Genomic DNA, 14,425 nt, shown 5'->3' with positions numbered 1-14,425 from the left:
TTGATCACCGAAATCCCCGCTCGTCAGGCTCCAGAGTGCCATTCAATTGATCCTGATGATAAGTGATCTATTTTAGACCAGGTCGCCGTCAGCCCGGGAACGGCGCCCTCCGCGCTGAGGTTCTTACCGACTTGCGAGAACGCTGATGACACACAACCAGGGGGCACGTGGTGCTGCTGAGAGGGATTGCGCAGCCGAAGCGACGAAAAGGGAAATCATGTCGTTTTGCCCGAAACTCGACGGACAGCCGCCCAAATACGAGCCGACGTCAAGCGCTGCGTGAGGGGATGAATATCGAAGCTTTCGGTGACCAGTAGGCATACCAGTAGAGATCATTTGCCTTGCCATTTTGGGTTCTTTGACTTGTTAGTTGTTGAGAAGATTTGATCATCGTCATGACTCCTTCGCACTTGTGCTCGCACGGTTCTTGAGTCAGGGCCCGTTCAGGGGCGGCCATGCCTAATGGGGCAGGTCGTAAGACGAAAAGCACGCCTGGGGTAGTGCTTGGGATTGCAGCCATGCTCTGGACCGAACTTTGCTGTGTACAAACGAACCTACCTCAACCAGCTAGGTGCAATCGCTCGTTACCTGAACTTACTGTACTATTGAAAAAGTTGTAGGATCGGAGGATCAATTGCATGAACTGTTAGCCACCCGCGGCTTCTGGCATCTCACTTTCGGGCCGCAGACAGAGCGCGACAGGACCGGGGTACGCCGCCGCGTTGACAGGATGCGGGTAGTATTCTCATCGCCATGGGCATTGCCTTGATGGTGCAATCCGCAGTGGCAGGAACGAATCCTCACAAATCTCCCAAGGTCCAAACCTTGCCTTCGCTGCGCGACCAGGCCAAGATTGTCGACGGTTGGACAGACAAGCGCAAGGGATTGATCCCCGGATCCTGCGCAAGTACGGAGTGGATGCGTGGCTGGTTGGTTGAAGTTCCTTTCCTTCATCCAACACAGCAGAAAACTGATCACATCACATCCTCACACAAACAGATAAGTCAGCGTGAGTATGCCGAGGACACGGTCTTCTGGGCCCTGAAGGAGGCCACGCAGTTCTCCGCCCGCCGGCGGACCACGCAGCTCTTCCTGGCCAATGTCACCGCCGAGGGCGCCCACTCGTACACCTGGGTCGACAACACGGACCTGGTCTGGAAGGAGCTCAAGCAGATCCTGGACGCGCATCAGCCGGCCCGCCTCGCGCTCAACACGGCGCCCGAGCTCGCCTTCGCGGGCGGGCTGCATGCGGGCGAGCGCGACACCATCGCCGAGGCCCTGGGTCCCGAGTGGGCCGGCCGCTTCGTGCTCGAGCCCATGCTGGCCGTTGAGGTCGTCGCGACCATGGTGCCGGGGCGGCTACCGTGGTACCGCAAGCTGATGGAGACGGCCTGGGCTGTCACCGAGGAGGGGTTCAGCGGGGACGTCATCGTGCCGGGGGAGACGACGGCGTGGGACGTGGAGTGGTGGATGCGCGAGAAGCTGCAGGCGCTCAACTACACGACCTGGTTCCAGCCCAGCGTCTACATCCTCGGCAAGACGGACCTCCCAGCAGCGTCAACGAGAAGGAAGACGCGGGGACAGGCGGTGATGATGATGGACGATCCCCGGGCGCCCGACCACCAGATCAGCTACGGCGACATCCTCCACACCGACTTCGGCGTCACCGCGCTGGGCCTCAACACGGACACGCAGCACCTGGGTTTCGTGCTGCGCCCGGGCGAGACGGCGGCCGACGTGCCGGCGAGCATCACTGAGGGACTGAAGAAGGTCAACCGGCTGCAGGACATCGTCGTGAGCCACATGGCGATCGGCCGGACGGGCGACGAGATCCTGCGGCGGGCGCTGGAGCAGGCGCGCGCCGAGGGCATCGAGGGCAAGATCTACTGCCACGCGACGGGGGAGTGGGGGCACAGCGCCGGGACCGTCATTGGTATGTGCATGCAAGCATACTCGTTTCTTTCTTTCTTTCTTTGACACACCTCATCGCCGCGGCTGTTGCCAAAGACAGACGCAATGGTAGCTTACCAACTCAACTCAATAGGCATGACCAACCTCCAGGACGGCGTGCCCGTCATCGGCGAGCTGCCCCTGCTGAAGAACACGTACTACAGCATCGAGCTCTACGCCGAGCACTATGTCCCCGAGCGCAACATGACGATCAAGTTCCCGCAGGAGGAAGACGTCTTCTGGAATGACGAGACCGAGACCTGGGAGTGGGTGTACGGGCAGCAGACGGAGCTGATCCTGGTCCACGCGAAAGAGAAGGATGTGCTGCGCGTCCAGGGTGGCGGCGAGCTCTGATCTGGGGCTTGCTTCTGATCAACTTTCTTCTGCAGCGGCATTGAAATGCCGGATTCATGCCACCCTTGTAACACACAGTGTGTTGTTCTAGACTACATACGCCCTTGCTGTGCGATGCAATCTCCCCCCACCACCCGGTAACCCGGTGCGGGGGCGAATCCAAGGCGATTAGAATCCTGTCAGTACTACTTCTCTAAGATGACAAATTGAGCAGCAATTATTCTGGGTACGCTGGTCAGACTTCAGGTCATCTATAAGCTTATGATTCAGGCGAGTCAGATTTGTTTGGGACAGACACAAAGCATTTGTTAGAAGCGATATCCTCATCAAATGTCTCACCATCTTTCTTTCTTCACGTGCTCATGTATGGATAAGGAGAGAATCTTACCATTCTTGCCATGCCTCGCGTACTGCGCACGCATGCAGGTTAAGCTGGGTTGGTTGGGCAAACCCCCCTCCAGAACCCACTGATGCCGCGTGAATCGAACCATTGTGTCGGGTGGCCTGTAGGATTGCCCCCTTTTTCCGCTGACGACAATTTCATCGCATAACCAACAAGGGACGACCCCTAGGGATAACTTGCAGGTGCCAAAAAGGCAGATTGACTCTTCCAATGGCCTGATTGGCTTCACGACTTTCTTACCTCCCTGATTCCCCAATATTTTCCACATGTCGGTCGCCCGCTCCTCGGTCGTTTGATCTCGGTTGGGTCGCTTGCATCGGGACCATGTGCTCTTACAGTTTTGTCGTGCCTAAGCGAGCCGCATGCCCGCACAACAGTCATTAAGCGTAGCCGCGCTGTAACGAGGGGTTGGGCAGGTTTAAAGGAAGATGTTCTTGCTTTATTGACGAGGTAATGCACACGTATTACTACTTAGATATCCTCCCTTTAGCTGTTGATTCTCATTTAGATGTGCCACTCCCCTCAACCTTCTAAACTCATCGTGTCGAAGAGACTGTGACTCTAGCCTACCGTACAGGCTTTATCTTATTCGAACGAACCCTGAATCAAGGACAAATTATCTCTCACGAGCCTTCTTCGGCCGGGGCGTGCTACTCTGAACTACAAACCACCCACCGTCATGAAGCCATCCTCACTCACCCCCGCGACGGAGCAAATCATCGCCACTCTCGACGGGATCGGCGCCACGGACCTGGCGGGAGATCGGCAGGCGCAGATCGCCGTGGCGGCCGCCGCGCGCCGCATGCTCGCGCGCATCCAGACACCCTTCGAGCACGTGCTGCGGTACCAGATCGACGCCGGCATCGCGGCGACGTGCCAGGTCCTGCTGGACCTCGGGCTGTGGAAGGGGTGGACCGAGGCCGGTGGGAAGGATGCGTCGCTGGTGCAGCTGGTGGACTACTGTTCGCCCGTGGCGCCTGATATGAACTTGTTAGGTATGTGTCTGTGTTGTTCTTCTGAAACGATAGCAGGTAGGTCGCTGACTGAGATGTTTGCCGCCCCTGGTTTCTAGGTCGGCTTTTGCGTTATTTGGCTTCCGAGTACGTCGTCAAAGAGGTTGGCGTAAATATGTACCGGCCAACAGCCTACTCGCTCGAGCTAGGAAAGCCGACATCGGCAACGACTCAGGCTCTGCTTGTTTGGTAAGTATTTACTGTACTTTTTTCGTTTCTCCCTTTCCTTCATCTACATGGATAGAATGCTGTTAGTTGCCGCCTGGATCCTAGGTAAGGAATTAAGTCGGCTGACAACTTGATTCCCCGGCAACCAGCGACCACCACTGGCTAGACTCGTGCCGCCACATGCCGGCCTTCTTGGCCAAGACGGGCTACCAGGAGCCCCTGGACCCGGTCCAGTCCAACTACGCCGACTGGACGCCCGAGAAGCTCACGCTCTTTGCGCGCATGCAGACCAACCCGGCCTACGCCGTCAGCTTCACCGGCTGGATGGCCGGGCTCGTCGGGTACAAGGCCGACTGGACGGACGCGTACGACACCAAGGACCTCGTCGAGGGGTTCTTCCGGGAACGGGAGAAGACGAATAGTAGCAGCGGTGAGTCTTCGGGGTCAGGGACCCTGCTGGTCGACATCGGCGGCTCGCACGGCCTCGACGTATCGAGCCTCTTGGCGAAGCACCCCGACCTGCCCGCGGGCTCGCTCGTCCTGCAGGACCTGACGCACGTGACGGCGCACGCCCGGGTCGACCCGGACAAAGTCACGGTGATGGCGCACGACTTCTTCGACCCCCAGCCCGTGCGGGGGGAGCCGGGCCTACCTCCTGCACGCGATCCTGCACGACTGGGACGACCGGGACTGCCGGCGGATCCTGCGGCACGTGTCGGCGGCCATGACGCCCGGGTACTCCAAATTGTTGATTTATGATGGTGTTATACCCGAGACGGGCGTGAGCATGTACCAGGCCGCCGTCGACACGGGGCTGATGTTCCTGGTGTCGGCGCGGGAGCGGACCGAGGGGCAGTGGCGGCTGCTGCTCAAGAGCGCGGGGTTTCGGGTGCAGGCGATCTGGTGGCCGGCGGTGTCGGGGACGGAGGCGGTTATTGAGGCGGAGCTGTGTGATGGGGATGATGATGAAGGTGAAGAGGATGGGGGAGAGGATTACAATAACGAGGACGAAGAAGAAGAATAGTAGATAACTAACCATACTCGCCGCCGATAATAGGATTATATCTACCTTAACATAGTGGCCAGAGCTTTCCTATAGGCATGGTCCAAAAGCATTTTATGGCGCAACCTAGATGGGACCTGCGTGCATGATCCTACCTTATGGTACTTTTTATTCCCAGGCTCAAGGATACCGTATAATAACAAGAGCTCCCTTGTTGAAAAGATCGCTAGTTAACAGGGAGATGGGCTTGTGTGGCTGATGAGACTGAACCGTGTCGAAGTACATGACTTTCGAGGATGGCCCTTATATAATTCACGCAATGAACGAGTCAATTAGCTGGGACCAATAAGAACACAAGACATAGACATAGGCAACCTAAGAACAGAATGGTATATACAGCGACACTCCTCTCACTAATGGGAGTCACCTATTCAGTTCTTGTACTGTATCTCCTTCCTAATAGTTGTATCTATAGGAGCCCAAACAGTTTTCCTCGACGAGTAACAGCAACCGCAACAGCCGTTAACTCCTCTACTTGCTCCGGAGTAAAGCACATCTTGATAGCTTCCTGGGCAAAAAGAGGCATATATATAGGATCTGGTACCCCTGATAGGCGTGTTTCCAAAGATGGCCCCTGACTTAAAGATAGTAGGTGGCCTATTTCGAGGTTTGCCCCAAGGTCCATAGATGCCCTTGTTCTAGCAAAACTTTGGTTATCGCACAGTATTTAGTGCGCCGGACTTCGTCAAGTAAATCTATGACTTGAGGTTCTACCAGGCGTTTTAGAAACTCTTCCCAGACTGTAGTGAAGCGTTTCCGTTTATATTCGGTTACGAATGCCTGGTCAGGGGAAGCACCTTGTGAGAGCAGAAATTGAATGGTGTCGGTATAAAGGGTAGCAGAACTGCTCAATGGTGTGAGGGCGTAGTCAAGCAATGATGGTTGCCTACTAGGTCGAGTAGGTCTCTTTTCAACCCATCGTAGCAGGTGGTCAATAAATGAAATGCAACATTTGATTTTCTTCTTTGATGCCGGAATTCGACTGACCGAGGTGTTACAGTCGGTGTAGAACGAGTCAGTGCTAGGCTCCTCTATCTCTCCTAGCGATAGGCATGCCGAACATTTGAGTTTAAGAAAACTAGTATGGCCACTTTGTGCTGCCCTTCCGAGAAAGAAGACAGGGTAGTGTCTCAAGAAGCGGTTTGTTCGAAGAATTTCATCGCACAACCTTTCAGCTGTCTCCAGTAAGCTGTCAAGTGCCGCGACTGCTTCTGGCTGGGTTGTAAACTGTCTGGCAGCGCTCCTGGTATAGAAGAAAAGCTCATCAAGAACTCGGTCAAACTTTGTGAAGTCCACGACTGAAAACTCGGCAAATTTGATCTTGGCAATGGCCGCCTTGACCCATGCGAGGAACAGGTCAGTCTTGCTGCCTATGTTGATGTTGAAGAGCCCCAATGCTTTCGGGGACTTTACCAAGAAGTCTCGAACTGTTCGATGAAGAAAATCCACCTTCAATTTAAAGTAAATTGAGTCGTATTGCAGGTCATCTTCATCCATGGTAACTTCAAGTAAGCCCCTGGATCTCCCGTTCAGCTGTCTTCGCATCTTTTCGCATCGGGCTGAAACGTCATACTTATTTAGAGGCCTGTACGATGAACTAATTTCATTTACCTCGCCTTGTATGATCTCGTCCAGGATTTGGTAGAAAACCAACAGACGAGGCTGCTCTGCTTCAGTCGCGACCTTCAAGATTTTCGCAGCTTGACGTCGATACGCTGCTGGAATGTTTGTGATAATGTGGTAGAAGAACTCGTCAAGGTCTCCGGGGAAGCTTGTCAGACGGCGCCGTAGAGTTGGCACTGAATCGTGAAAGGTGAATCCCTCAAGAAGCGTCTGCACGACAAGTCGAACCAAAAGAAAGACGCCCTGGGCTCGGTCTACCACTTCTGATATCAAGTCCTCATAGTTCGAATCGAGCTCTCTCAGCCTCGAGAACTGTTCATGGCTGGTAAACCTGCCACTGACATAGGCGTGGATGTCGTTTCGTGTCAGGTCCTCCAGTTTTGAGGCTTTTGGTAGGATTGTGTCCGTATATGTCCACAAACTCCATCCAGGGTCGACTCGCCACGCACAGCTTTATCTTGTCGGATATTTCGAGCCGATGCAGGGCGCTGGTCAAGTCCCTGACGTTTTTGGTGCTCTTCATCTTGGAACTCATCTAGGCCATCAATGAAAAAGCAGAACTTGACTTTCTCTAGCCGCAGAAGAATAAACTCGTACATCAGAAAGGGTGTTTCCAGATCCCAATCTTCATCATAGGTTACCGGCACTGCAAGTTTAGGGTCGCTGGCGATACTTGGTATCACTTCTGGAATGTGTCGCAATATCTCAAATAGCAAGGTCCTGAGTAGCCCTTCGAGTGACTTCTGTAAGCGGGATCCAGCATACCAGAAGTAAAAGCTCGCTGTGACCAGCTGGTCATCTTTCGACCAGTGCTCAAAATGATCTTGCACTGTCTTTTGCGCGAAAGCAAACTTCATGAAGGTGGACTTCCCAGACCCAGGTTTGCCATGGAGCCAGCAGACACCGTCGCCGTCGCGTAACCAGGTGATGAAATCCAAGCATGAGCGCTTACGGTTCATTTGATCATTGGAATTGACAAGCCACTGGAATGTACCTTCATAAGCTTTCTCGATCTTCCGCTCGCGTGTGGATATGCTACTGAAGTGCAATTTCTTGAGCAGCTGCTGGTTAGAACCGGCTTCCATGCCTTTTGTTTCGAGTTTGTCCATGGCATAGGCAAGACTTCGCATCTGGTCCGACAGCTCGGTAATAACGACAGGGCTCAACTCTTGTGACTGGTGTTGTTGGAAGTACTGCTTCATCTGTGTCGTGGTGTTCTTATCCGCAAGGTTCTCCAAGACTTCCTGTATATCTTGTTTCAGAGAAGAGACTTCGTTCTTAGTTGCAACACCGAGTCTCTCATGCGTCATTTGCAATTCTCGTATAACACGACCGAGGTCAGACACATTGCCTCTACAACGATAGGGTAAACGGGGTTAGCATAAACCGTAAGATCGGGGCTGAAATAGAAAGGCACGTACAGTAGAAGCTCTGGTATGTGAGCAGACATTCGCGCTTGAACCTTTGAGATCTTGCCGGTCAATCAATCAACCTTTTTCTTGGACCGAACCCCCTTGAGCGCGGCCAGAAAAGAATCCCATCGGGTTTTGTCTCCATTGATCCTCAATTTTTCCAGACTCTCCAAGAGCTCTTGAGAGATCTCGTCACGTTGTTTAGCGAGACCTCGTAGCTCTGGTGTCGCCTTTTGGACCACGACAATCCCGCTGACCGTGGCGCTGAGCATCCCTGATGATTGAGTCCAAGAACTGAACGTCATCTGCAACACCGGAGCCCGATGCATAGATCGCATTAGCACCAGTGAGCAGCTTCCAGCTGAAGTCAACAAAGGACACAACATTGCTTGCGAGGCCGAGAGCGGCGAGAGCCTCCATGGCTGGAAAGATCCGTGGCTGGAGAAACAGCTGTCTGACCAGCTACATGACGCTATTTGAGCTGATGAGGCTCGACGATAAGCGCCCCCTGGTGCCTTTGTCTTGGACTGGCCGGGGTATAGGTAATGGTTCAATTGAGAAGTAAGATGCGATGTACCTGCTGGATTGTTGACTGATGGATGATTGTGAGTTGAAGTACCGAATTTCTGCAACCACGACGGGTGGTGCCTAAGGCGTACTTGTCAGCCTCACTGTGCTTTCTGATTGGTAGTCTCCTCTTCCTGCAGAGAGCTACTTCTCGTGCTGCAGAGGGCTATACCCTTCATTTCTTCATGGGCGAGGCAGACTCCGGAAGGGTTTAAGCACGAATGTGACTCCTCGTATTGATGCTGTGGTAGTGTACAGTTGAGGTATTCAGTACCCAACAACTACTTATTCAAGAAAGACCCAAGGCTATTGATACCTTGACTAGGGGGTAGCATTGGGTGCGCATGTGGCATGATGGGCAGACAGCTATCAACGCACTTGACGGAATGCTAGACTCCCAACTGTATCAAGGAGTCGGTTCTAGACCCAGGGTACACACTCTGGCAGTTAGTATTCAAAAACCCCCAAGGAGCCCTCATGTACGGATGTCGCACCAGATATATGGCGCAGCGATCTGTCATTGAGCATATGGATATCGGTGTCAGCATGTGATGAAGCGCCCCTCTACTCTCAGCTTTTCTCTCCCGGTCTCCCTAGCGATCTTCGCTTGGGGACGAGAAGATGAAAGATTGGCTGGTCCTGGTGTACGTAACTGATGCCCACGAACGAATCCCCAACCTCGGATGTCAACTCTCTTCGGGTTTGCAATTTTGCACACGAGATGATCCACTCGGGTGTGCTGCCTCATTAGTCGTAGGTCCCATCACGATGTACCTCAAACATACCCCCATATAGTAAAAGTTCTGGAAAGGATCCGACTGGCTGTACAGTAACTCAGAGCACTTGAGCTTTTAGGTGCCTCTCGCCACAGAGTTCTCCTAACCGTCCAACACAAATACCACCGGGGTTTCTCCATAAAGTCATCGGCAGTGCTGTTCGGCAGCCCAAGGCAGATTTCCACCATCGGGCTGGGCCGTGATAATCCCCAGTCTGCTACTCTGGGTAGCCTGGTTCGCGAGCCATCATTCGAGGCCAGGGCAGTGACTTAGCCCCACCGCAGATATATGTAGTCACCGTTTGTTCCAAAGCCGAATGTCACCGTAGATGAGGCATTACCTGCCCAAAAGAAATGAGAAGATATCGAGGATTGGAAACGTATCAGTCTGGGGAATGATCGGGAATACAGACACCAACGGCTTATAGGAAATGGGTAGCTACAATGATATCAAATACTGAAAGCAGCAGAAGACAAGCCGAGAGTAAACATCATCGCCGTTTTTGAAGCGACAGATAACCTAGGGGCTATTAAGTACATATAGATAGGAGAGACACCACCGGAGACGTTGCTCCGGATGAAGACGTCCAGACCCTTGGTAGACTTTGCCTAAAGGGTTGAAGCTCTGGGTTCTAGCGCTGGGCACTATGGTTTAAAAGTGCCGGGCGACGGGGCGGGCTCACGAACTAGGCAAACTAAAAAAAACCCAAGGTGCACCATGGCCTCTCAGGGCACGGGCTTGGTGGACCAAGACTCAATTCAAGTCGCCTATTTCGGTATGTAGAGAAAACCATCCCATCCCTATGCCTTGTTTCAATATGAATCATAAAGGACGGATGCGTGATATCATCCCCAGAGGCGTCGCGTACATGTCTCCATTCCGCATGACGATCATGCAGTCGAGAACTCTAATTCTTCATTGCCAGGATGGCAATCAGGTTACCTGCGCATATTGAGCTTTTACGGCTAAGCTCCTTGCTCCTTGCCAGGACAGAGGGCCAGTCAGTAGCAGGGCAGCTAAGGGCCTAAAGGCGCTGCAGTAGGACTCTGGAGCCCCCTCTGGCAGCACCCAACCTGGTCAATCTCTGCCGCTAAGCGAAAGGTCCCCCCCCCCCCACCCCCCCTCCCCCCACCTCCACCTTCAAGCTGGAAAGCAAGATGACGGACGGATCGTCTGCCTGCTGTCTGACCTGACCAGGATCTTTCTTCGAGGGCAGCGACGATAGAGCTTTGGTGATTTGGCTGGTCGAGTTGAGTCCTCGTTAGGGTGTCAGTCCTCAGTACCCCCTTCGCACTGCCCATTTTTCTGATAGTTGCTGCTTCTACCACCAAGGCCAAACCAATGAAGCAATTGAGCGCAGATATCTCTATCTCTACCTGGTTCCCGGGTATACTTTACCTGCCACCATTCGTCCCCATACTCAACGACGCTGTGGAGTTAAATTTCCTGTGCGGCGCGCAAAGGCACCCACACCCGCAGCTTGGCTCTCCCCGGTTTTATTCGCGACGTTCGGGAATGACCTCAGTCGATAGCCCTACATAAATTTGACACTCGCCACGATCCTTACGCCCGCGCGAGAAAGGAGCATCTGGCATAGAAGAAGACATACGGGGCAACACACAACTACCGGGAGAAGAAGAAGCAGCAATAGAGGAAGCAACAGTCCCAGAACCTGCAGCCGAAGACCATTTCGTCGTCGACTTCACCGCCGCCCGTGCCGTCAAATGTTTGGATGAATTAGATTTCGATCGATCCGCTCTGTCACGCCAGAAAGGCCTGCACTCCGCTCCCGAGTACGCCAAACCAGAGCCACCTCCCTCACCTTCGTGTACATAGTTCCATTCTCGACTTCTTTCCAACAACCCACCCAAGCTACTGTCCGACCATCCAACGCGCGCTCGGCACTCGGGGGACAAGCATGCCATTCCTCATGCCACAACCTATATAGATCACCAGCGATGGAGGAGGGTTCCAAAATCCGGTCCGGGCACTCGAGCAACCCCGACCATCCCACCGCCACACCACCCACTTCCGAGAAGCACCCCGCCCCGTCCAACAACGATGCCGCCAACAAGAGGAGGCGCGGCCTCGGCGTCGTCACCCCCAACGCCTGCACGGAATGCCGTAAGAAGCGCGCCAAGGTATGCCTGTCCATCTGTCCCCTTCCTGCCTTGATTGCTGTACGGGCTGTGTGCCGCAAACCAAACTTTCGAGTGGCTGACCATGTCGCAATCGCCCGTTCTTGTAGTGCGACGGCCAAAGACCTTGCGGCCGATGCAGGGCGCAAAAAGATGTCGAATGCGTCTACGAAATCCCCGTACGACAGTCCAAAGAAAACCTCCGAAGCGAGATAGATCAACTACGGCGCCAGCAGCGCCAGAATGACTCGGTCTTCTCCGCCCTCGTACGACCCGAGCTGTGGGAGGAGGTCCTCACCCGCATGCGCGGCGGCCAGAGCGTCGAGAGCATATCCGAATGGCTGAGCTCGGGCGGAGCAAACGTGCTGTCCCAGTCCAATTTCGGCCAGTCGCTGCCGCCGCCGCAGCAACAGCCGAAGCAAGGCAATGCCGGTGTGACGCTGCCGCCTCTGGCCGGCATGGGCTACGGTGCGCCGGGCCCTGGCGCCGGCAGTTATGCGCCTTTGGTCACCCCCGGCGGCGCTAACCAGGCGAAACAAGAATACGATCACAACAGCCCCTGGGCCCTTTCCTCGCAGGACCAGTCGCACTCCACCCGCAGTAATTCTCCATCCCGACGTCATGCAGTGGACCGCCGACGTGGCTCCTAGTAATCGCGTCGGCTCCTGGCTGCAGTCGCAGCAGTCCCCGGTCGAGGTGACGCGCCCTCATGGCGTCGACCAGATCTTCGCGCCCATACAGTCTCCTGAGATGAAGGTGCCACCCGACACCTGGACCAACGTGACGACCGACACCAATCTCGTCCAGCACCTGCTCGCCCTCTACTTCTGCTGGGAGTATCCAACTTTCGCCTCCCTCAGCAAGGAGCACTTCTTGAAGGACTTCCTCGACGGGCGGCACAGGTACTGCTCGCCCATCCTGGTGAATGCGCTCCTGGCGCTCGGATGCCGCTTCTCGACACAACCCAATACCCGCGAAAACCCGGACGATCCTTATACGTCCGGCGACCACTTCTTCAAGGAGGCCTTGCGGCTCATGTACCGCGAAGGCAACCACCACACTCTGATGACAATCCAGGCGCTGGGCATCATGTCCATCCGCGAAGCTAGCTGTGGGAGGGACTCGGAGAGCTGGTACTATGCCGGCCAGAGCGTGCGGCTAGCCTTGGAAATGGGCCTGCACAAGGTGGACGACAATGGCGAAGAGGACGAGATGGCCGTACAGGCGGCCACCTTCTGGGGCGCCTTTGCCCTGGACCATGCCTGGTCGCTGGCCACCGGCTCGTTGCCCCAGTGCTCGTGTTTTCCTAATCTACCCCCGAAGCCAGCCATGATTAATGATATTGAGTCATCCCTATGGGTTCCCTACACAGACGATGGTAAGTAGAAATAGCTCTCCTTGCCTTTTCTCTCTCTCTTTTTTTTTTTTTTGGATTCTGAGACGTGCGAAACAGGTTCTGACCTTTTAGGCGCTCCCCTTCAACGATCCTGCCAGCAGCCCTCCAACGTGCGGTCCGTGTACAAGTGCTTCTGCGAGCTGAGCGAGCTGGTGCACCAGTCGCTCTACGTGCTGCACTCGCCGGGACGGCCCGTGACGAGCCGGGACCTCCTCAACATATATACGCAGTACCTGAACTGGTACGACCGGATCCCCGAGGTGCTGCGACTGGGCCACAACTTCACGCCGGCCGTGCTGTTCGCGCACATGTACTACCACTTCGCCATTTTACTTCTGTTCCGGCCTCTGATCAAGCTGCGCATCATCGGCTCCAGCATACTGCCACGCGACGTCTGTTCTCAGGCCGCCGACGCCATCCAGGGCCTGCTGCGCTCGTACTCGCAGTTGTACACGCTCCGGCGTACGCCGTCGTTCGTGCCCTACTTCGTGCTGACCTCGGCCATCATGCACCTGGCCATCGGGGCCTCGTCGCCCATGCAGAGCAGCAACGGCGCCTCGCCCGCGGCCGCGTCAAACCCGTCGACCGCGAAGCCCGAAGGCTCGGAGCTACCACACGGCCACCCAGCAAGGCCGGCGCAGTCCTCCAACAGCAGCGAGGCCGGCGGCAATAACGGCGGCGGCACCGCGTCCGCTTCGGTCCGAAGCACATCATCGAGCGCGACGCTGAGCCCCAAGGTGGCCGAGGCGCTGCGGCAGGGCATCGCGGACCTCGAGGAGATGGCGCCGTGCCACCACTTCGCCGAGCAAGCTTTGCACATCCTGCGGTACCTGGCGCGCAAGTGGCACATCGACATCAACCTGTCGTCGAACCGGGACGGCAGCGGCGGCGCCGCCGGCGGGGACCTGACGCACGAGGAGGTGGACAAGCTGGTGGGCCCGCAGACGAGCAGCCTCAACTTCTTCACGCCCAAGGTGGTGGAGAACGACTTCATCTGTGCGTGGGGCACGCCGGGCGACTACGACGACGACAACACGGGCGGGCCGTCGACGAGCGCGACGGCGGTGCCGCAGGGCAGCAAGAACGGTGGCGGCGGCAGCGTGGCGCGGCGGCAGCAGGACATCGGGGACGACATGCCGCAGGGGGTCAGCAAGGAGGCCGGCGGCAGGGTGGCGCACCGGGAGCAGGACATCGGGGACGACATGCCGCAGGGGGTCAGCAAGGAGGCCGGGGCGTCGTCGGCGCAGATCCGGACGGGCGAGGCGGCGGGCGAGAGCGACGCGCTCGACCGGCTCAAGGAGACGACGGGCCGGCCGGGGAAGACGGCGCCGTCGGCCAAGAGCATCGAGAGCATGGAGAACCCGCTGTTCTGGCCGTTTCCGATGCAGGGGCGGCCGATCTTGGCGTCGGGGCCGAAGTTGCAGGAGTCGGGGTTTGCGCCGCTTTGAGGGCGGTCGGTTGGTTGATGCTTCAGGACTACTGGCTCTGGCTTGTTCGCTGTTCGCTGTTCGCCATGTCTGCCGAGTACGGATTGTATGTATATCCACCCTCTTTTTACCGCC

The 14,425-nt window shown here is 55.8% G+C and overlaps 4 protein-coding genes across 4 annotated transcripts; 3 read left to right on the top strand and 1 right to left on the bottom strand.

Annotated features, from left to right (window-relative positions):
• Positions 1-753: 753 nt before the first annotated feature.
• On the top strand, positions 754-2,304 carry PG994_005249 (lipoprotein; the record flags this gene model as incomplete). Its single annotated transcript, XM_066856658.1, has 2 exons — positions 754-1,933; positions 2,045-2,304. The coding sequence occupies 2 exons, from the start codon at positions 754-756 to the stop codon at positions 2,302-2,304; spliced, it is 1,440 nt and encodes a 479-aa protein (XP_066718825.1).
• Positions 2,305-3,386: 1,082 nt separating this feature from the next.
• PG994_005248 (uncharacterized protein) lies at positions 3,387-4,912 on the top strand (the record flags this gene model as incomplete). Its single annotated transcript, XM_066856657.1, has 4 exons — positions 3,387-3,702; positions 3,780-3,909; positions 4,038-4,623; positions 4,664-4,912. The coding sequence occupies 4 exons, from the start codon at positions 3,387-3,389 to the stop codon at positions 4,910-4,912; spliced, it is 1,281 nt and encodes a 426-aa protein (XP_066718824.1).
• Positions 4,913-5,646: 734 nt separating this feature from the next.
• PG994_005247 (uncharacterized protein) lies at positions 5,647-8,406 on the bottom strand (the record flags this gene model as incomplete). The annotated part of the gene is made up of 4 exons (XM_066856656.1): positions 5,647-5,661; positions 6,563-6,946; positions 7,024-7,925; positions 8,244-8,406. 4 exons carry the CDS (start codon positions 8,404-8,406, stop codon positions 5,647-5,649), a joined length of 1,464 nt encoding a protein of 487 aa, XP_066718823.1.
• Positions 8,407-11,287: 2,881 nt separating this feature from the next.
• Positions 11,288-14,311, top strand: PG994_005246 (Nitrogen assimilation transcription factor nit-4; the record flags this gene model as incomplete). The annotated part of the gene is made up of 4 exons (XM_066856655.1): positions 11,288-11,470; positions 11,578-11,935; positions 12,024-12,845; positions 12,921-14,311. 4 exons carry the CDS (start codon positions 11,288-11,290, stop codon positions 14,309-14,311), a joined length of 2,754 nt encoding a protein of 917 aa, XP_066718822.1.
• Positions 14,312-14,425: the final 114 nt, after the last annotated feature.

This window comes from Apiospora phragmitis (assembly GCF_038363925.1).
Source record: "Apiospora phragmitis strain CBS 135458 chromosome Unknown utg000005l:1.0-4161743.0:1.0-4166827.0, whole genome shotgun sequence".
NCBI classification, from domain to species: Eukaryota; Fungi; Ascomycota; class Sordariomycetes; order Amphisphaeriales; family Apiosporaceae; genus Apiospora; species Apiospora phragmitis.
The sequence above is the reverse complement of the archived record's forward strand: the minus strand, read 5'-3'. Positions and strand labels throughout refer to the sequence as shown.